Here is a 24477-nt window from a genome sequence, read left to right as displayed (position 1 = left end):
CGTATGTGAACAGACCAAAAAATTGAATTTTAATTATAGTTGAAAAATTGTTATTGTCCTTGGTTTTACCAAGCAGCTGGTGAATCTAAGGTAAGAGTTATCTAATTATTAGAATACATTTTGGTACGAGTTGTCTGTATCTGTTTGGAGATAGTAAACAAACTTTCACGCGGAGAAAACAAAAAAAGATTACATTTAATTTTTTTCGATCGAATAAAAAAGTTTAGAACGCTTATGTGACCAGCTAACACATTTTAGGTAAGCGCTGTGATTTGTTTTTGAATTGCAAGTGTTTGAAGCAAAATAAGAGTGAACTGCTGTGGTTAGAATTTCCTCAGTCATATTTCGCCGATATTGATGACAGATAATCGCAATCGTTAATTGACTAGATATTGTATTTTAGCTATAAAGACGCATATAGCAATCACTCTTTGTATATTTATGCTAACAACGTAATAGAATCAAACATCAGATCCAATGAACATCTTGATAGTTCTTTTACAAAACGTATTTTGTAAAATATGCAAATCTATATTATTCTTTTACGAAGACACAGAAAAACCAAAACAACAACAATAGCAAAAAAAAAGAAGAACTTTGATATGAGTGTTTTTCTTAATGTTTTAGGTATGTGAACTTGATATATTGTGTGATGATTAGATCAATAGTGCAATTTCCTCAGCCCACCAAACATATTCATGAATAAAGAATGAAGGCACCTTGATTACAAAAAATGGAGTACATAGAATGCATGAAAACTGGGTATAACCCAGCTCATGTCCAAGTTGCATGTGATGGAAACTTCATAGGGCTCCCGCTTACAAGGACGGTTGTGGGAGTGTGGAACCTATCAGATCCATCAGCACAGGTACTTTAATTTCATGTTATAGTCTTTTGCAGTTTTTGATGATTTCATTCAAATTACAAAAATACAACTACTTGTCAAAGAAGTTGTGCCTGACATACAAATAAAATTAAATAGATTTCTTAAAAAAAAAAAAAAAGATTTGTAATGGGAAAATCTGACATCTTTTCTCAATTTTGAAGTACCTGTACTTGGAACACCTTGCACAATTTGTCAACGTTATCATGCATCTGGGTACTTTTCATGTCATTTGCAATGTACAATCACAATAGACATTGACTGTGTATTGGAACCTGTCAACCTGAAGTCATACAGAATAACTGGACATTTAATCTAGTGAATGAGTGCATGTTTTCTGGCACAAAGGCATTATGAATATTAGATTATTACGCAAAATGTGATGGAAACAGTAACTTTAAACTGACTACAGATGTAAATGATGAAAACAATGTTTACATGAAATTCATGTGACTCGGGTACAACTTAATTGCTCTATACACCTTAAGATTGAAAGGCTGTAGAACAGATACATAATGTGACAGACATTCTTTATTGATGCATGATAACTTCATTTTGTTCTAGCCTCTGAAACTAGAAGGCCATCGTAAAATTTTGACCAGTTTGGTGCTAGGGAACAAACCAGACCCTAAAAGATTATGTTCAGCCGCAGAGGACTACATAATAGTATGGAACATCCACCAAGCTTTGGAGAAAGCTGAGAAAGGTTAATTCAGATTCTTAACAATCACGTAGTAATTCATGAAAAATTGATGACATTATCCACCAAAATATTAAACTGCAAGTAAAAGATACAGTCTGATAGTGCTATGTAATGATTATATGTGTTATTGATTTCTTTGCATGCAGGTGAACAAATCAAAGGTGTAATTATTGGAACAACACTGGGATACATACAATACTGCGCGTTCAGCCCAGATGACTCTCTGGTGGCTGCATGCAATAACAATGACGTTCTTATACTGCGTTCAAATGTAAGTTGGTTTTTTTTTCAACAAGGAATGTAAAATTTTGGAAGTTACTTTCAAAAAGCTTTATTGATGCTGAGATTTTATGTTGTAGACATCGGAAGTTATTGCAGCCCTGGAAGGTCATCTGAATCGGGTCACTTGCGCAGAGTTTTGTCCCCATTATTCATCAACATTAGTTACCATATCAGAGGACAGGACCTTTAAGGTTTCTGAAGATTGTCATTTCTTGATATCATTGTTTTTAAAATTGATATTTTCTCTAAAAAACAATGGATATGAATAAGGTTTTGTTGGTAAAATACAGGCACATGCACCCATCTCATATACCCTTACTCTAAAAGTCGGAATTATAATTTACTGTATCACCACCTATAATACTCCTGCAGAACATATCAAATAAAATGAACAAAGCCCTTTAGCCATTCAGACATGATTGCCTGATAGATACAAGTCTCAAGGAAAGAAATGTTACCTTTGATTTCAAGGATCTGAACAATGATGTATTACACGTACGAAAAGTTATATCTATAACGAAATTGTCAAGACCCAACAAAATGGACACCTGCCATATTTTTCCAGGTGTGGAACATTGCCGACCTGTCCCTGGTTTACCAGTCTACCATCATCACTGCCTCACCCTTCATCAGCATGAGTATGAACCTCCACGTACCTCAGGTCGCTATAGGAACCGCTGACGGCATCGTCAGAGTTTACGACTTATCTGATGGTAAAGACTTCCGATGTGTTCATCAAATCAACATTGGGAAAATTATGGATAAATACAGACAGAGCAAAGAGCAGAGTTTACTCTCACCAACATCCCAAAAGAATGGTATATCTTATGTGAAGTATTGCCCTCTTAGTATTGAAAGATTGACCAATTTTTATATTCAATTATCAAAAGCTACCATTATACATGTACCAATAAATTTAAAACAGTTTCTTGACTCCCTTGTGAACTGAAATAAATTTATGAACAGAATGTAATGAAAAATGACAGTTTCTAGGTAGTACAATGTAGTACAATAACACAATGTATTAAAACAAATAGGTATATGAAAACTTTTAGGTCCAGTGACCATTAGCAGTAAGCCCTCGTACCAGAGGAGAGGAGACAACGGAGAACCCAGGGAGGAGATAAATGTACAGGATGTGGCAGAGACAGGGTGTGCTGTCCTCGGGCTTTACTTCTCCTGGGTCCCTGAAGACGACAGGGGTAGTTCAGCCCGATCTGTCGGTTTTCTTCAGCGAGCCAACACCATGATTAGGTATCTCAATGAATCAGCACTGTTGTGTCACATTTGCATCTCGCATTAATTCTCACTATAAGAATGATTTATTTTTCTGACCAACAGGAAATCTAGATTTGTTTTTATTACGTAAAATAAAAAATATAATTATTTTCCTTTCTGTATAGGGATTTATTCAGTGCCTCCCCCATGTTAGTCATCGGAACAACAGGGGCGCTGCTTCAGATAAATGCCAAAACAATGGAAGTCATTCAGTATTATGATCTTCAAGGTACACAACTCTGCATAGTTTTTCTTATTAACTGAATATTTCATTGAGCGCTTATTTGTAGTCTGGTACCCAGTCCTGTTATGAAAAATGACAATTTCTTTTTCACATTTTTTTAAGATCCAGTTCCATCAAACTCAGAAAGTAAGGAAATGTACATTAACAATGCTGGTTCTACCTACTTCAGTCAGGGGGATGACCCAGAGAAGGTCAGAGTAACAGCTTGATATCATTTGGTATCCAGTTAATAAATAATAGAGAGGTTTAGCAAACCAACGTGTATGTGTAGAAAGGAAAATATGTGTATTACATCATCAGTTTGTGTAATGACGAATTTCTACACGTATGGACCCGAATGAACATACGTGTAGATTGCAAAGTACCCGTAAGGTCGAACTTGTAGCTTCTGTTTCCCTGTTGGCTATTTTTTTTTATTTTACAAAATATGTTTATTTTTCTTATGCCTGAATATTTAATGTGAATACTGATATCAACAAACATAGATTTTCATTAAAACTTAATATGTTAATGGAGTTTTAATACACATATCTCTTCCTCCAATACATGCAATGGCTCTGGGTTTTTTATTCATCTGTGATAAATAAAAACATACAAATATAAACAATGATTTATAATAGAATTAACACATGCAGAATTCTCAATTTTCTTCTATGACTAAAATTCTCAGCTTAGTAGGAGAGGATATCTAGAATTACATTAAAACATTTACACGTACAGGTACACGTTACAACTGCTAAACAAGAAAAATAATGTGAGCTGCTACGCGTAGTTCGAATTTGTATCTTACACGTACAAGTACGCGTACCCGTTGGCCTGCTAAACCTCTCAAATAACTCCATTGTTGTTCATACATTTTAAGCAATCGTGTATAATTTTTGTTCATTTATTTTATGTAATAATTGATCATTACCGGTAAGTTTTCCTTCTTTAGATTTACTGTGTGATTGGCAGCCATTTTCAAAATCATGTTCATCTCTTGAAATGGGACCATGCCACATCAAGATCAAAGCCTTGTAGCTTCAGTACAAGTCTTGAGGACTTATCTAGTATTTCTTCAGAGTTACCGGGCAACCAAAACCAACAAAGTCTGACAGTCCTATCCAGGTATAAAGATTAACTTAATTTAATTATAATCACCCAATTTGGATTTAATATTTGATTTCTACAAAAAGTCCAAAAAGAAATACATTGTATTGTTATTATAGGAATATTATTATATTGTTATAGTGAACCCATGCTGCCAAACTCAATACTCAAGCAAGGGCTTGTTCCAAAACAGAAAGAAGACTCTACACCTAAAAAACAGAAAGGTATTGAAACTGTTTCACTCAATGGTCACATTTTTGTAGAGTACAGCAAAACTCGAATATAACGAACACGGATATAGCGAATTTACGGCTATAACAAATTATTATTCATGTCCCGGCAAATTTCTTATATAAACCAATAGAAAATTGATGTATATAACGAACACGGATATAACGAATTTACGGCTATAACGAAGTAATTTTAAGACCCCCGCTGGCAAAATTTTAACGTATTTAATCATTTTTATAACAAATTTTTTCCATTTCAAATTTCATTGAAGAAACATGCAATTTTAAGATGCATATATTAAATACTCAAATTCAAATAGTATACGGAATTTCTTTTAAAAATTGAAATGAAATTGTAATATTGACATTTTTTTTGTAAATGACAGTTATACTAATTTTATAACTTACGATAGTTTAGAAAACTGTTAGCCGGAAAAACACTTAATCAGTTTATAACGAATTTGCTATAATATTTTTTACGAATTCATTATAAACGTATAGCGAATTACGGCTATAACGAAGTTTTTTCTTTGGTCCCTTGAAATTCGTTATAAACGAGTTTTGCTGTAATTGCATAAAGTCATCAAAAAATAAAGTGTAAAGACACATTTGTGGTATAGAACAAATGATTCATATTATGTAATGTTTGTGACCAATGTTGATATTGTGGTCTGTAAAGTACCTGTGTATTTTTTTCAATATTTGTGGATTTTTGGGTACTTTTACTTCATTCAATGAATTTGTTTACATTCATATACCGTATATTCCTTATTTATGCCTGTACTCAGTTCTGATATTCTGCTGTTTTGCATCAAATCCTAGAATATTAAATAGTTTTACATAGTTCACATCTGTCAGAAAAATAAATATGAGATTTTAAAATCCATGAGGTGTGCTTCTAGCAATTTAAGACAGATATTAATTCTTTGTGTTTAATTAGGTATCACAATAGATAAAGCCACGGCACTATGTCCACTTGAACTGTCAAACATTGACTGATTCTACAAAATATTAAAAAAAAATGTAGAGAAAAGATTTGTTTGTAGCTATTTCAAATAAAGATTCAATGTTCAGTGAGAATTATTTTGTTTTTCAGGATACATTTCCCCTGGCAAACCAGGTCAAGGGGTCAAAGATCAGCCATTGACCTTCCAGAGCAAGATTAAATCATCAGGCTACACAGAGGCTCCAAGGTATTTATAACTTTCATGTCCATATCAAAATTTTTTTTCTAAACTCCATGTGAATACATTTGCAACTTTTCTTATTTCTACAGAACGACCATGTTTAAACCAAAAACAAGCTCCACAAAGCAATCCTCAGCAGTGAAGAAGAAACCATCTGCAGGCTTATTAGAGTGGGTTCTTTTGAAATACACTGATTCTGTTTGAGTTCTAAAGAATTCACAGATTTCATTTAACACAAATTCCAAACCCAAAATTTGTATATTTTTATTGTAACCCTAGAAATGCGCTAGACAAGGAATATCCTACCAATCCAGGCCCCCCAAAAGACTTTGTTTGTGGCTGGGATGTTGCAGAAAGACCAACTCCAATCAATGCAATATCTTACTCAGGTGTGTTGTAATATGTGCTTGCCCCATCTATGATTAAAATAGAACTGGTCCATATACTTTTTCCTCAACTGACTGACGTAAGCCTACCCAAAAGATAGATAAAATATATCAACAAATCTTAGTTTACCTAGGCCATTGAGTTTTCATGACATGTAATATAGATATTTGTTTATCAGATAAATAATAAGTTTGTGACAGAATGCCAGAAAAAAATAATGATGAGTTATATGCAAGTTGTTTCTTCCAATATCTAAAAAAAATGTCTGCTCTTCTCAAATTTTAAAAATGGACCTAGCCCCAGTCCATAAAAATGGAGTAAGAGCATTGATATTGGTCAGTACATGTATCATCTTTTCTAGCTTTATTGCTTTGATTTACATTTTAATGTGCAGGAGATGGGCTTAGTCTTGCTTGTGCTCTTGCCAATAAGTCTGCCCAAGTGTTTCGAATACCATACAAGGAAAAAGGAAGCTACAGTTTAGGTAAATGTAATACTCTATTATTATCAAAGTTTTTACACTCTGGATCATCAGTGAAGCTCTGTCATTTGTATATAGGCCTATGTGAATTTTATGAAACAAGCTAATGGTCAAACTCAAAGAAAATTCTTCATTAAGAGAAATCATTGATCAAATTTAAGTTTTTATACCTGGCATAATTAGACAATTTCAGTTCATATATATTTATAGCACACAACCACATTGTGAATGATGTGCGATGGAGTTGCGACTCTAGTTGGTTGGTGTCAGCATGTGATGACAAAACCGTGCGACTATGGCAACGAGGTCAGACTGAGGCTGTCCTCACCATAGCAACCAAACTCCACAACTTGGCAGAAGGAGATGGACCAAAGAAGGACAAGGTTCAGTAATGCTGTTTTCCTTAATAAATATGTGATTTTTGTATTCCAAATGAAATAAAGAAAAAGCGATTTCAAAATGATGATCACACTCTCTGATTTAAAATGTCATTATAAACTTTTGCTGGTTATGAATGTTTGATCAGTTTGTGTTATTTTGCAGGAGAATGCCCCATTTCCAAAGGAGATTAAGAACGCTCAGTTCTACTACATGGATCGCTTCCTGATTTTAACATCTTCCAACACACTGTACATGTATAAATACCACCTGGATCCCACCAAACAAGATATCAAAAGGTCAGTCTGTACTCAACTGCTTCCAGGAACTATAAACCTGTGTACCAAAAGAACCACACAATAAAAATATTTGCTGGAACTGACTTTGTAATACATGTATCTTTCATAGCATATATAACTCTCTCTTCTATACAAAAACCTACCACCCAGTAGTGTTTCCTGAAACTTGTATGTAAAACCCTTGATTGCTTTCTCTCTCTCTCTCTCTCTCTCTCTCTCTCTCTCTCTCTCAGAGTAATGTTATAACATTTGATTCTTTGGTAGATATGTGAGCAAGAGTAAATACAAGCAGGTGCAGTCCTTCACTATGGATGCCCAGTACATCACTGCCTTGTCTGCTGTGAATGATTTCTACTCCTGTATCCTATCTGAGCAGTCTCATTCAAAACTTTGTAACAAAATGGTTCATCATCTGTTCACTTTGTTGTATGTTCATTTGAATTTTCCTTAATGCACTTATAGATATTGTTATGTGTGCAGGCAGTAGTAAATCATTAGAAGTCTATGACATGAATGTTGGAAAGTGTGTACGTACAATAGCAGACATCCACACGAGACCAGTTCATTGTATAAAGCAACATGAGGTGTGTATTGTTATTGTGTCACCAAGAATATTAATAATTGTTGTTTAAGGTTCCAATTTTGTGATTTTATGAGATGGAAAGTACATGTAGATGTAGTACAAATTCCACTCTAGTACAGATCCACAATCCCCGAATTAGGCTAGTGAAATTGGATAAAATTCTTGGAATAGTTTGTTTACATATGGTATCTTGACCATCAAAATATTTTATTTTTCTGTAGGGATCTAAGTTTGTCTCACACCCCCGTGACGCCTATGATTTATTCTTGACATCAGCTGCCGGTGACTGCATCAAGCTATGGGACCTCAGGGCCAACAGGTCAGTGAACAGTTTCTTTCTTTAATGAACATTGATTTGGTAGTGTAAATCAAATCTGAGAGGGAAACCATATCAATATTTATCTAGTAATGAAAAATTATGAAACTTCAGTATATTTCAACTACTTTATCACTGTAAGAGAGATGCAATGGATAAAAATAAAAGATAGTGTTTATATGTTTATTTTTCTGTCTCTTTATGTCTTTTTAGTGTGCTTTTTTGAACTAATTTTGTAGATGTGTTCGACGGTATGAAGGTCATTTAAACAGGTCATACCCATGTGGGGTAGACCTTAGTCCTTGTGGTAAATATGTTGTGACCGGTGCTGAAGATAAATGTGTAAGTATGCTGTGTACCTTTGAAATCCCATGCAATCTATTTGAATAACATCCTATGAAAATCCTGTGAAATTTTCATTCAGTGACACGTAAAAACCCATGTAACATTTATTTATAATCTTATGAAAAACTTGCTAAATCTTCATTGATGAATTTCAGGTTTATGTATATGACATCAGAGGAGGTACATATTGCTCCAAACTAACAGGTTTCACAGACACCGTGTCAGCTGTAGCATTCCATCCGCTCCATTCACAGGTAAGGCAGGTATTGGGAAAAATATCGGAATTATGATTTTCTCAAGCATTCATCAGACTGAATAATTTCTGGTTGTTCAGTATTTAAGATATTTATGTTTCTCAATATATAGAAACTTAATTATATCTTAACTGATATTACCAGTAACTTTTATATCTCAAACATTATTACCAGTAGATTAAGATTATTTCTCAAATGTTTACATTATTTTATCAGTGGTATTGTCAACCTGGTTGTATATTTATGAGATAATTATACATAAAAGTACCTAAAAATGATTGAGTAATTTTTGCTTGCTGATATTTATCATTATGGACTAGTGGACTAGTTTTATTATAATATCTTAGAGTTCAAAACTGTCAAAAAATAAAGCAAGATTTTAAAATCTGCAAGAAGTGCTTCCCACAATTATTGCAGGTATTAATTCCTTGTGTTCAGTATAAAGGAACCTATACAGTGATCTTTGTGAAAACTGTTCTTTATTCCCTTACTCAGAAAATAGAAAAAGCGCATGTATATAATTCACTTTTTAGCTAATCGAGACGAAGTCAAGGGGAGCTTATGCTATACCCTCGGCGTCAGTGTCAGCGTCGGCGTCCGGACCTGGTTAAAGTTTTTGTTGCAGGTCCTGTATCTTGCATAGCTGATATTGTATCATTTGATATACTGTAGAAACATATATTTTCGTTGGGTCAAAATTTCGTTGTTTTTAAACCAAACAAGGTTTCGTTGGCATTTAATTTCGTCATATCGTAATCTTTTTGTATTCATTAATACCAGGGTTTAAAATTCGTCATGGATTTAATTTCGTTGATTTATATTGCCAACGAAAATAACGAAATTAAAACCTCAACGAATATTTCTGCTTCTACAGTAGTACAATGTTGTATCAAATTATATTATATCATATGATACAATATCATATTATGTATCAAATACAATACAATATCATAAATTATACAATTTGTTACAATATTATGATGTGTTATGTGATATGATATTGTATTATATAATACTATATTGTATTAAATATTAAGGTATTGTATTATGTGATAAAATACAATTAGTCATAACACTATACAATGTCATATCACATGTTACAGTATCATATCTCATCATTGTTTATTACAGTATTTTATTGTATTATACGATAAAAATTGTAAGTATGATAGGATGCAATATTGTATTTTATATTATTGTATTGATAAACATTGTATCTTATAATACCGTATGAAATGAACATTTGATTATCATACAATTTTTTAACAGATGATATACAATATTGTGTCAAAACAGTATCCATGAATATGCAAGATCATAAAGCATGATTTTCATATAATATGATAAAGGTGGTCTCATAAAGGTGATGCCTCATAAAGGCGATGCCTTGTCTTGGTGAGCCTAGTAATCTGTGATTACCTATGTTATAGTTTGGGGGGGGGGGGGGGGGGGGGTTAACTACACCTAGAAATAATTCTCAAATTAGCAGAAAATAAATTATGATAGATAGCATGATGCATATAAAATATCTTATATATATGATGCATATAAGATATCTTATATATATAATATATATAAATTATATATATAATTTTCGAAAAATATATATATAAGAGTCAGATTCAAATTTGTGTTCGGGGGGTTGCAAGCCCAAGACTTAAACCACTGAAATACATGTATGATGTTTTTTAACCAAAGTGATTAGTACAAACAATTTAACAACATTTTGATTGCCATCCTGTGACATAGTGTCTTTAAAAGTATGTCTTGATGTGGTGAGATACAATGTGCAATCTCCAAAGATGCTTATTTGTTGTGTTTTTTGTTTAGTTGATGACAGCATCTCTAGATGGGAAGCTGAAACTGTTCACAGACAGTCCTAAAGTATTGAGTAGAATAAAGGAACCTGAAACTTTGAAACAAAGATAGCCAAGAGTCTCGAGTGTAGCTCTGGAAACCAGCTTTTCACTTGTCAAAGTGGAATGGTTATGTTGTCACAAACCAAAATAGATCATCATTTATAAATTTTGAAAGATTATTGAATTGTCAGAAGAAAAGAAAAATTGTTGCATTGCAGTAATTGTCCCATACAAAGGAGTCTGAGATTTTGTGTTCTAGACTATATTATGTACTATGTGTATGTGCCAAATGTTCATTAAGATGTATGCACTGTTGTTATATTGTACATGTACTTGTATTTTTGTTACACCTATCAAATAAATTGATACAAAATCAATAATTTCATAATATTTAAAGGAAGATCATTTTTAATGAAATGAAAGCATTATATGCACTACTAACCTATAGCTTCATTATTGTTTAGTGCACACATAATTAATTCAAAGTAAAGAGGATGATGACCAATCTTTAGTCAATCTGTCTCATTATGGATTGTGAAAATAACAAAGTTTTGAGGAAAAAGAATGATAGCCGGGCTATAAGAGCCTAACCCTGCCCCATTACGGTAATTGTTTGATGATGCTTGGACTGAAGATATTGGGGATGAGGCTCAGAGCTGACTGACTGATTTTGTTTGCACAGCACCACAAATCTCATGGAGAGAACTAATATAGGTTAGTATTGCCTGCTGTTCAATCCAGATTCATTTATATATACTTATATGTATATTTTTGAATAAAATATTTCTTAAACTAAATCTCATGTATAACGACCCTCTACCTTGTCTCAGAGTTTGCATTCATTATCATAGAATATGTATATTATAGACACATATACCATAATAATTAAATGCATGCTTGAAATGTCTCCCATGCCTACCTACGTGCATGTACCTTTACAGCCCCTCTCTGAGGTTGGGAAATGATCATCTTTGTAATACCGATAGGAGGATTATGAGAAAAGTAGCATCAGACCTACCTTGAAAACATTGTGGAATTCCAAAAAAATTATCAGTATGAAGTTTTTATGAGCATGATTACATGCCTATTAGAACCAATATACAAAATAAAGAAAAAATGGAAGTAAAATGTAATAGGGAGACTTGGTATTTGAAAATTTTGCTAGAAAATATGATATGAATTTATATTTTTTCACATGTATTATAAATATCATAAAATCTAACATAAAAATTTTGACGCTGCGAGCAGGGTTCGAACCTGCGCGGGGAGACCCCATTGGATTTCAAGTCCAACGCCTTAACCACTCGGCCATCACAGCTTGCATATATAGCAAATAAAATAAAATCATAAACTTACAATATTGATTTCCTCTCCATAAATATTTTTCCAATGATTTACCCTTTATAGTAACATTGTTTTGTTATCACTGATGTAAAGAAAGCTCATATAAAATATTGAGTATACAAGTAAGGCAGTCACGGGAATCTTTGACTTGTACAATTTCATTTCATATTTACATAGCATACTGCATTTCCTGTAAAAATCGGCACATTGCCGACCTTGGATTCAGAACTGGAAAAAGTTTATTATTTTTGTTAGGTAAGCGCATGTCAAGTTACAGAACGTTGTTTTTTATATATATTTGAGTGATTTTTACTTTGACTTGGATAAAAATGAGGTGTTTATTTGGCAGAGTACATATTTTATGACGTAAGACATTGTCATAAGAGACGTTATTGTGTAACGTTAGCCTAGGCTATACACCATGTACACTGGCGGTTGTGTAAAGAAAAAATACATCATTAAAATAGCGAGTACTTTTTCCTCCGAGGTAACCACCTTTTAAACACTTTTTTCCTACGCATGTCCCTATGGTCACAGGAGTCGGCGATTTTATCAATTTGTTGTAAATTAATGAGAAACAAGTAAAATCCTACCAGTGAGCTTCGCGAGCGTTGCTCAATTTGTTGCAAATAAATGAGCTGGTACATTGAATTACCGAAATGCCTGTGATTTACATGTATGTCTCTGGATTTACTGAAATGCTCGTTGAAAACACTGAAATGCCCTTCAGAAATAACGAAATACCCATTTTAACATCATAAAAGGGTTTTTTTTATGACACCTTATAGCTATATAACATATATTAATATCAAATAATAAAAGTTATCAAGCATTTCGGTAAATCATGTACATTTCGGTAATTCTAGTTACCCACGTATATGTCCCTGGTAAATGGTAACAGGTCCAAATGCCAGTCAAAAAGCGTAATTCATTTATTTAGTTATTAACTTATTACATTGCAGATGAAGGTATATTCCACACCATAAGACAGAAAAATGCTCCCGGTAGTAATGGCGATGATGAGAGCTTATGCACCTTATGTTGCATTTCCATTTGCTGTTGTTGTTGGATTTGTTGGCTACAACTTCGAAAATTTAATGGGCAGGGCTGAGACCCCATGGAAGGAAGAGAGTATTCAAGATGAACGATTGGACAGAAAATTAGATAAGATGGTAACACCCTCTGTTACTGAAGTGCCAGAACTGAAGTCCAAAACAGACATGCCTAAAACTGTGTTGAATAGAAATGACAAGAGAAATCTAAGTGAAACTCATGATAGATAATCGTCCCATTATGTGTGCAGTTGATTCATTTTGCTTGGATGTTTGATTGTAGAAGAATCTGGATGTGAGGGTTTTGAACGAATGTGTGTGGAATTTTAAAAATAAAGTTTTTGTAATAAACGTTTACATTATCATTATTAGAATATGACATGAATTGATTGATGGGTTAAAGCAACTTTTGTTTAATAAAATTGCGATTTACCTCTTAAAATAGCAGAAATATTGTTTATTTTGAAAATAAATGCTTTCTTTGTTGATTCAAGTAGAATATGAAGGTGGCGACATTGTAGAAAAAATACATATCCCGCATTAGTGGGTTACGTAATTTTTTTCTGCAATGATCGCTACCTTCATAACCCGCATGGATCATCATAGACAGCATTTCATTGTTTATATTTACATCTTTCTTTAAACAAATTAATAGATTGATTGTAAAAAATAAGTAAATTTCACTGAATTACTGTAAATGTACATTAAAACGTTAGCTTAAACAGCAACAGCCAGATCGTCTCCTATGGGAATTGGAGTCTGACATCATCATGATTATTTCTTGCAGTCCGTGATTTTTCCTAGGTCGCAGTAGGTTTCATCCAGTCGATAAACGGGGCGCGTAGATTTGTCTGGTTTTTTTCTACAGAGCTATAAATTAACTATAAGTTTTCGTAAGAAATGGAGGGAATCATACTCGGTGAATGTAAACATATCTTTTTGAAACCCATTGAAGAAAAACTATATCATTTTTCCTTGAACGGAATTTGGTTTTGTATAAGATTCGATAGACTTGAAAGCGTACATTTATATTTCCTCTGATCAGCTGATCATGATATAATTTTACATTTGTTTTTAAAGTTTTAACTTCAAAACTATCATAATAGCAAACTTTTGATAGTTTTTAAACAAAATACAACTGGTATTGGATTGGTGGTCGAATGTATTTTACAATCAATACTCATGAGGTGATTTACACAAATGATGTTTCTGCATGATTAGTCGTATGTTACAGAATCCAGACATTGTAGAGGGAGGTTACTTATTTTTTTTTAAAGGGAGAAAAACATGGATCAGTTGATAATTTTTTCTAGCTTTTTAGGGCAATGAGGAAATATTACGAACACATTCATTTATCAAAATATTTCTTTTAGGACAATCATAATCGATTTAGCTACCGATCAGAAATATCCGAATTATGATACTGTATAAGGACTCGTAAATTTTTTCACACTCCCTTAAGGAGGCCGATTTGGGTTTTTTTGCGGAAAAACTACAATAGCATAACTCTTTATTCTTTAACCATATGTAATTTAAACCAACTCTAGTTTATTTGCGAAGGTTCATGAAAATCGACCGTCTGGTTCTTCTTAGGGACCATCTCAAAATAGAGGTACATGTACTATAGGAATATATAGGAAACTTTCATTTTCCGCACATCAAAGCAGTTTAAAAAAATACTACAATAGCTTTTCTTCTCAAATTGTTATATATGATTAGTAATATCATTTCCTACCTTATATGTAAAAAACACAAAATTCTACCGTCTGATTTTTAGTGGGGGCCATCTCAAAATATTAAAATGCACCAAATTTTGCTATATATTTGGATCATCAAGAATGATGATTGGTATAATGGATTCATTCCAAAAATGAGGAAAATGTCCTCGAGGATAGCATCATTCTGTATATAAAATTTCAACAGCGTACAATTTTTTACTTTTTCTCTTATGTTATTTCTTATAACGTACTCATACAAAGCTTCATTTTATCATAACGTCATAAAAGCGCAATGGCAATGCTCCCCTACCGCACAACGTAAAAATCGTGTTAAAAATAAAAATTTCCTTTAAAAATCTAAATATTTTTATCTGTATTTTGTTTATTGTGTTCGATTTTATATTAATGATATCGAAAAAAATTCATAAGAAGTATAAATCAACTGTATTATATTAGAATGCGCAAAAACATGCGCAATGCAAACTAAAGTCGGCCTCCTTGCGTCTCATTATTATTACTGAAAAAAATCCCCGTATTTTATAGTTGAACTTATTTTGATTGATGTAAACTGATGAAAAAGACTGAGCTGCATCAAAAATGTAAATTTTATCGATTTATAATATGTTAAAATCATATGAGTATCATTCACCGGTTCATTTTCCGCTTATTGAAAAGTACATGTAAAGCAAATTTCGGTTATACTGTGTAGATATACCAGTATACCAGAATGCGACTTTTTAATGGATTAAAAAAAACCCCACCAAATTGATAACCGAAACCAAGTATTTCAAATATAACATTCAAATCAGCAAATGCTCACAGTGATATTCATTTAAAGCATCGCGCGCTTTTTCTTTAGTGATTCCTCAAGCACACTATTGATTTAAATCCATAAAAGGAGACAGCCAGTAATATAATACTAATAATCAATAAAGCCTCTCCACGAACTGTGAAAAGCAATGACGTCACAGAGTCTATTGATTTCTCCATCTTCCTGACAGCAACAGCGCCATTTTTTTCAGAGGAATAAGATTCAATTGTCGCACACAGAGGTAAGACAGACCTAGTGTGAATGATTCCAAAAATATATTATATGTAGATATACATTTTGTTATCACTAGAATAATTGAATAATATGGTAAAGTAGATTCTATCAGATTTCTATTACTGTTACGGGAAACATCTGTTTATTGATTTTTTTCCAAACATGTATCAAAACAATTTTGTCTTCTTTAAGTATATTAGAAATGTTAACTTATATATAGATACATATATATCCATAGTGGAACTAGTAGAATCAATTTGAAATGTTAAAAAGAAACAAACTGACAGATCTTTAAAAAAAATATTTTGATTTAAAAAAAATATCATTTTATATAATAGTTTTGAATTATTTTAATAATCGGATGTATTTAAACCCAATTCAATCATCGGCTTCCTGAATTCCAGGTCTAATCATGGCCTTCACAATGATTCTGTCTGTTCTGGCCATTTCGTTTCTGATGGCAGAGGCTAAAGTTTCCCCCGACGGATCTTTAGTGTGGCCAGATCTAGGACAGCTCTACGCCCTGGACGACCTGAGAAATGGCCTGGGAAATGGTTACTATGATCTGGAGAGCCGAAGCTCTCCAAACCAAGATTGGTCCAACGCCGGATACCAAGAACCAACTCTTAATGACGATATTTTCAGTGAAGCCTCCATCAGGGACCAGGAGTATCAAGAGAACAGTCCCCTCTGGGGGTACCAATCAGTCTCTGGTGGGTCCGATACAATAGCTTAATATGAAACTGTATCTGAAAAATCGTATGACTGCGTGTAGCGTGGGTGCTCACACTATCGTGCAATGAAATCCTTTTCTATCTATTGGTTATTCGATAAACTGTATTCCCTTGCGTAATACTGAAATCGATCAAAGTAGGCACAAAGTAACTGAGGACCTGACAGAAAAAACAAAAATGTCATTTCTATTACTTTCATTTGTTTTTACAATTATTTTATCTTATAAGATCAGAGATAAAACGATACTTCATGTAGACAGTCATCTGCTTAAAGAACTTGTTCAGTTATGTCCGGTAGAAGTGAAAGAGATCAAAGTTCAGAGATGCATGATTTTCCACAACAGCTTGTTTACTTGTTTTAATAAATGCATGATGAATTTGCAGGTGGAACCGGTGACGGAAAGGACAATCCTAAACAGGTTAAAACAGACAAAGTTCTCCCCGCCTACTGCAACCCGCCCAACCCTTGCCCCATCGGATACACCTGTAAGTAAAAAAAAAAGTCCTATCTTCGACTTCCACGCAAGGAAAATATATGTCATTGTATTTGCTTTAATAGTTACAGAGGAATTTTTGTTAATACATTTTATAATATATTACACGTTTATGATACTGCATTAGAAAAAAATAAAAAAGAAGTTCTTACAACTTACGCGGTTATGATATTTGAATCATCGAGTGACATAAATATTACAATGTATATCTCGAGTTGATAATCGTTGTTTTACGTATATGCATCAGCTGATGACAACTGCGTAGAGAACTTTGAAAACTCCCCGGACAACAACAGGAAACTGATGAAACAACAGGAGTGTCCGTGCGACAAAGAGCACATGTTTAGTTGTCCGTCGGACACCTCAATCAGCACCAAGTCCGGACCTTCCCTGGACAGCGTCATTGAACAGCTCGGAAACATGGTAAAGCAACTACAAGCACTATCCTTCACACTGCACATTGAACGTGTTGTCGCGTCGAATTCTTGTCAAATGTCAATCCTGATTAAATTTTACTCACCTCAAAGTGATATTTTTTGTTATAAAATTTCCGCTATAGGAAAATAACGCCTATATGTCTACAAACGAAAAGAGGAAATCATTGGTGGCTAAAAAATCTCCACATTTAGTTAAGAGAGTGAGTATTTTAGACGGATTTACTAACTCACATCTTTGGCGATTTTCATCTTCTATTGTATTAAAAGTAAAGACAAATCATTTGCCAATAGAATATTTTGCATAAGATAAAAATAATATAGAAACACACATGTTGATTCACATGAAGAAAACCCTACTATTTTATTAGTAAATTTTATTGCCAATATAATTATCATTGCAAGGTCCCGTTTTCTATTACCTCTCTGTAGGTCCATACCAGATTGATATTGTAAAACTCGCACCTAGCTGTCTTTCTTGTATTCTTGTTAAACATGCCCTGGGGATACATTTTGAACACAGCAAATTATTTCTGTTTCAGGAGGCAGAGCAGGCCCGGAATCCGTACTTTGACGGACCCCACAACAAAGTGGCCGCCAAGAAGGGGTCCTATATACCACGTCATCAGTGAATCGGACCAAATTCTTAATATTGGAGGAATTATCCAGGAAATAAATGTACTAATTAGGTGCTGAAAAGTATTGACTTCTTAATTGTTATAACGTTGCAATTTGATATGAAATGTATATTAGTAGAAATTGAATCACTTTCTTAATTAACGCGTTTAAGTTCAAAACAATAAAAATTGATTAATGATGTTATTACTGAGTGTTCCCATTAAGTTCATGTTATAAAAGTTATTGTTAAAGAGTTATATTGTCAATCGGTTTAATAAAGTAAACAATACAAGAAGTGATCTTTTGTCTTGTGTATTACTTTTAAAATATTATATATATACCAGTTTACATGGATGAGATGGGACTACATGCGCATATCAAGAGAAGGGTCGGGAGTGGGGGGGGGGGGGGGCTGGAAAATTCAAATTTCTAAAATTTACAAGGTAAAATTACCAAGATATGCCACTTAACCCACCCCCCCCCCCCCCGGACAAAATTCAATATCACTCGGACCCCACACCCTGGGAAAATCTCTGGATCCGCGCATTGGACAATATCATAAACTTGTGTCAAAGTGATATAAGCTCTAGATAATTCCACAAATACTTCTAGTAGAGTATTATTTCTGATATCGGTAAAAAAAATTTGAGGTCAAACAAAAAATTCAAGATAAAAATCCAAATTATCTAAAAAATGAAAACTGACGAACATTGCTTGAAAGACTGTTGTCCATTTTACACAGTTTCACACATGCAATAATAATAATATGTAACGTCTAGTAGATTTGAAGAAGATACAGCCGAGCCAAAGTACGCCCTGCACCAATTTGCATATCGTATCATCTAAGATGAATTGGAAAGAGGAGAAAAGAGATAATCAAAAAGCTGATTTTTTAAATATTAGAATCTTTATAAATACATACTAGACTTTTTTATAACTTGTGCCCAATCCCATTGCAATATATAATGCAATAAAATATGTTCAATTCAGACTTTGACCCGTGCGTGCACGGGTTGACATTGCACATACAAAATAGATACATCGACACACCGTATTGCTGACATTTTCATAACCAAGCTTTAAGCCTACAATAATGCTACTAATTTCACTACACTCTGCTTAGTTAGAATAATCGAACTGTGTCTTGGGGCAGGCCTTCACCACAGTTAAAATGCCTCCCAGATACCCGTAATGTAGCAAAATATCGCAGAATTGCTCCGAAACGATTTTGGAGAAAATTAATGAAGCTGCATTGAAAATCACAGTTAAATTGCTCATCACAAACCATTTTGAGGATGTAAATGCCTTTCATCTTAAAAACTATGTTTTTTAATATGAAAAGCAAATATTTTTAAGCGTAAATTAAAAAAAAAATAAACAATTTTTTTTTTAAAGTGGAGGGGGCAAATCCATGATAAGTCGATTTTCTATGTGTAAATTGAAAAAAAAAATGAAATATTATTTTTTTAACATGGGGGGGGGGGGGGGCTCTATGATGAGTCAAGTTTTATATGTAGGTTTAAGAAAAAATGTTACGAATATCATAGTTGTTTTCCTCGTTATAGAAGAAATGGGCGTGTCTTATGTAACAGTTGACGTTCGATACATAGTTTAGAACATTCCATTCAAACGAACATTTTTACCACTTCAATGTGCTTCATTGTATAAACCCATTGTGTACTATGCGAAAATAGATGAGTATTGAATATGTAGCGAGAAACTGACAGGAGGCATAATAATGTTTATATAAAATATAAGAAAATGTGAATATAGTTTTGAAAATCTTTTTAATTAAGATGTACTCTACTAGTTATTTCGTGTGTGATACCCAAAAGCTGATTTGATAGTAGTTTTAACCATTGCTGCTCAGTTGAGCGATGTAGCCATGGGCCTCTTTTTTCTTTTTCCTTTTTTTTTTTTAGTAAAATTTTAACTCTAAAATTTGGTGCAAATGTTGTATATGACAGGCAGCTGTGCGTGCACATGCATATATACCTTTGGCTGACACAGGCTGCGAATTTATTACATGTTTTGTCGGTGCATTATTGGTTCATTGGAAAGCGATTCTATGTACACGCAGTTGACTTGTAGCATATAGTTAACAAACACAGAAGTTTATCATTTTATCGGTGAGTACAAATCGTAAACTTCTCAATATGTACTTAATTAATTAACTGTTTAAAGGAAAGAGTCATCGATTCTCACATGTATAATCGTTAACAAAATATATAATATTGGAACATTTGCATGTTGCATTTAGCGCAACAAACGAGGACTATATATGTACATTATTTTTTTGTTTTTAAGCGTTGTACGGGGCTCCATAAGGGTAAAAATTGGCCAAGTCGCGGGAATCATCAAAGTGCTTAAAAAGTTTATCCTGTTAAGTGGAAGAAATGGAAGCAATACAGAGCCCACTGATGTGCTATCCTATGCGGTTTGAGCCCGGTGCAGACCTACAGAAGGGACTGCTTAAATTTACAGAGGATAATGGTTTGTCTGCCGCTTTTGTCATCACCTGTGTGGGAAGTGTCACCAAGGCAACTCTCAGAATGGCTAACAGTACAACTGTGAGTGCTACTTGTATGAAGCAATAAACGTGCATCGATATTTTAAAGCATTGGGTAGAACAGTTTTTTCACCAAAATTATACAAATTTGTGATATCTGCATGCACTTTATTCATTCGCGAATCCAGAACATCAATTTTCCCGGAGAGGGAGGTGGGGGGGGGGGTCTAAGGTCTATTTTCGGTAAATTTACTATGTGAATTTATGAAATTTGAATTTTTTAGGGGCTCCGGACCCCCTCCCCCACCCCCTTCAAGATCCGCACATGCTTTATACTAGCATACTAGCATTCCTTATTTTGTTTTTCCACCCGGGTATGGCAGTCAATTTTTCAAATATATCTACAACAAATAAATTAAATGCATTTCTATCTTATTTCTTAAATGATTTATAATAAGTCTCTTTGGTTCTATCCGCCTGTTCGGGTAAAAAAATCAAAACACACAGCATGCATAGACAGGTAGGTTGGACAATGTCATTCAGTAAAAAAAACCGGTTGGACTCTAGTGCATGTACATGTATATGCATGGGAACCACTCGTTTTATAAACGAAGGTTGTGTCTCTGTTTCGTTACAGATAAAAACTTACGAAGGGCATTTTGAGATCGTTTCACTCGTTGGAACTCTGTCGAGTGGAGGCCATCTTCATATGAGCATTAGCGACGCTGAAGGGAATGTATTCGGTGGTCACGTTTTCGGTGACGTCATTGTGTACACTACAGCGGAAGTGATCGTTGGAAACTGTCCTGGCGCTGTTATGAACAGGGAAGAAGATAAAAGAACAGGATATAAAGAGTTGACTGTACAAAGCAAACCCTAACTGCACAGTGAAGCAAATACCAAGGGACTTAATTGTTCCATTGGCTTTGATGACCAATAATTGCACTGTTCTTCTTTAGTTTATTGACCACCACGTACATCTTTCAACTTGATATCATTTTTTCGTTATACTGCATTTTTCGATAAAAAAGTGAAAGTTCTCCTTGAATACTGTTTTTTTTTTAATTGTTGAAAGATAAATAAAAAATCTTGTAGAGGCCTAATTTGGGTCTAGACTACTTTTTAGTTCAGGCTAAATTTTAGGACCAGATCAAATAAAACGTGCCGTTGAGGCCAGGCCAGGTTTTAAAATATGCCTACCCGGTAGTATTAGATCTAATATATTTGCCTATTAACATTATACAACAGACACGCCGTCCAGGTATAAATGGCGTGTCTGCCTGTCTGGTAACTATTCGATATGAATTTTAAATCAGATACATGTATATCTTGCTTCCTTCATCATCTGTTTCTGTGGTCCTCCTCCATGTGCCCTTTGGTCTTCCGGGCCTCTTTCCAGGCGGAGTCCATTCCAAAGCTCTTCAAAGATCTTCTGGCAATGCTCTCTATATCTCGCCGAAGCACGTGGCCCAAATATATTGGCTATTATACAGTATCAAATGTTTTTACTTACAAACTAATTATCCTAAAGAATATATTTATGTTTTCACTTATTAGGCTATTTACAGCAGTAGAATCGGCCTATTTAAAAAATGATCACCAGATGAGATACATAATCTCTGTTATTTATGTCTCTGATACACCCCTGCGAATGTGTTCGGAATGTTTTCTTTATCGTTTCTAAGTAAGTAATAAATCCAGAGGTGCTCGAATGAAAGTTCACGAGACTTCACCGATATTTGTTCAGTTCCTGTGAAATTTCGAGCGGAAGTATAAGTGTTCGGATAATATTCTCAAAATACGTAAGTACTGGTCGTTTTTCATATCATATCCTACTTTGATTTATGTTAAAACGGGAAAAGCTTTTAAGATGTATGTATTATTTTACCATCTAGCAGTTATTTATATTAAACGATAATATTCAGAACAGAGTTATCGTTCGTGTTCAAACACGTGTAGAGTGGTTGAAAATATAAACATTGGGTTGCTTTATAAAATCATAGCCATGTTTGATGCTTGTGGTGTACAATACCATGTTTTAAAAATAATAACAGGTGTCTGTTTTGCATTAAAACTTAGTATATTGAGCCATTTTCAAGGGACATTCTGCATAAAATGGTATAGTCTGTTTCACTATTGATGTTATTACTAGGTCAGGCGCGGATCAAAAGTTAATCCTCAGGAGGGATCTCTTTTAACCATGTTAGTTGTTGCAACAGCAGACAAAAACTAATTTTTGTATAGTCACATTTATTTCTAGAACACATTTTATTCACCAATTAATGAAGATAAAGTTTAAAATCAATAAACCTCTAGATTTTATATTTTACTACTAGAACCTAGATACTGTGAAATAGACTTTATACACGAGGTACGATTTTTACTGAGAAACTGAAAGGGTTAAATAAAACCTCGTGGTCTAAAATTTGAATGACAATAACATTCGCAGAGGTGTGATAGAGGCTATTCAGATCTGATGATCGCAAAACTCTCAACCAATTTATTACTTAAAATTATCTGATGCATCAATTAAATTTTCTCTGTATCTACAGAAATCATGGAGAATTGTTAAAGGTGTTTTAAATCAGATTCGGAACATCTAAATCTAAATTTATTTGGATTGTATTCGATTAATTAATTATCATTAAAAAAATTTAAAGGCTATTATATATGCGGAAGACGGCCGATTAGATAATACGGACGATGAAATACATTTATTGAGTCCGATTATAATAGCCATATAGTATGAGCATTTAAGACAGAAAAATAGCCATTCAGGTGTGTATTAAATTTCAAAAAGTAAACACGTGCACGTATTGTATGCCTATGTATTGAAACGTCATGCTAATTTGTTAAATTGTTTATATAAAAAGGAATATATAAAGATCTCTGCAGATAAATATCTATGGCAATAGCCTACTCGGCGTTTATCGGTGTTCATACTAGAAGTATATTACATTACATGTACGACTGGAATAACCATCACCAGAGCCGCATGCTGCAACAGCATATACATGTAATTATGATAGACGAGGATGGAAAGACCTTGTTGCCGCCTTTCATGAATGTGCAGAAATGTATGAAGAGGAGTAACTAAGTAAATGAGTAAGTAACAGGCACGTAGCATCGGGGGGGGGGGGGGGGGGCTCCCCCCCCCCCCCCACTTTTTTGCGCAACAAAGATTTTTCTTAAATTTATATACAAAAAATTGAATTTACATGGAGTTGACCCCCTCATCCCCCATTTTTATGGGACCATGGAAAAATTGAATTGAAAATAAGGAAATAACAAATGAAATTGAAGTTAAAGGGATACTACTACCCCCCCCCCCCCCCGGATTAGGATTTTCAGAATTTTGGAAAGTAACCTTTTCCCTTTTTTTGTTTGTCAAGATTTTTTGGATGAGTCTGCCCCCCCCCCCCCCCCCCACACACACACACACACACACTTTCTAAAACGATGCTACGTGCCTGAGTGAGTAAGTAGGCTAAGTAATATCCCAAAAAAGGAGGCCAATCAGCTTATTGAAATCATGCAGCACTACAAACGATACTTAAATTATTATCCTTATGTGTTACCATACAATGTGTTTAGTTTGCAACGATGAATCTGATTGGTGCACATTGAATTTCTTGTCACATATATGAAATTGATCGTTATCTAATAGTGCAACTAAATTATAACATTCAATTACAATTAATACAATCAATTATAAACAATATTCATCTCTT

The 24477-nt window shown here is 33.8% G+C and overlaps 1 protein-coding gene and 1 non-coding gene across 2 annotated transcripts; one reads left to right on the top strand and one right to left on the bottom strand.

Moving 5' to 3' along the window:
* Positions 1–111: 111 nt before the first annotated feature.
* On the top strand, positions 112–21849 carry LOC128175376 (WD repeat-containing protein 27-like). The gene is made up of 29 exons (XM_052840942.1): positions 112–258; positions 628–868; positions 1448–1589; positions 1733–1857; positions 1946–2059; positions 2434–2686; positions 2924–3122; positions 3272–3375; positions 3493–3581; positions 4325–4497; positions 4621–4703; positions 5806–5902; positions 5986–6066; positions 6176–6285; positions 6678–6767; positions 6975–7147; positions 7308–7441; positions 7706–7800; positions 7904–8025; positions 8246–8343; positions 8580–8682; positions 8841–8939; positions 10770–10845; positions 16362–16670; positions 17076–17177; positions 17433–17608; positions 18162–18240; positions 20626–20807; positions 21384–21849. The coding sequence occupies exons 2-29, from the start codon at positions 734–736 to the stop codon at positions 21624–21626; spliced, it is 3786 nt and encodes a 1261-aa protein (XP_052696902.1). The 5' UTR covers positions 112–258; positions 628–733; the 3' UTR covers positions 21627–21849.
* Trnas-uga (transfer RNA serine (anticodon UGA)) lies at positions 12035–12116 on the bottom strand. The gene has a single exon. It is a non-coding gene; the product is annotated as a tRNA-Ser (tRNA).
* Positions 21850–24477: the final 2628 nt, after the last annotated feature.

The sequence above is a fragment of the Crassostrea angulata genome, chromosome 3, assembly GCF_025612915.1.
Source record: "Crassostrea angulata isolate pt1a10 chromosome 3, ASM2561291v2, whole genome shotgun sequence".
In the NCBI taxonomy this organism is placed as follows: Eukaryota; Metazoa; Mollusca; class Bivalvia; order Ostreida; family Ostreidae; genus Magallana; species Magallana angulata.
This window is presented reverse-complemented; position numbering and strand designations above follow the sequence as displayed.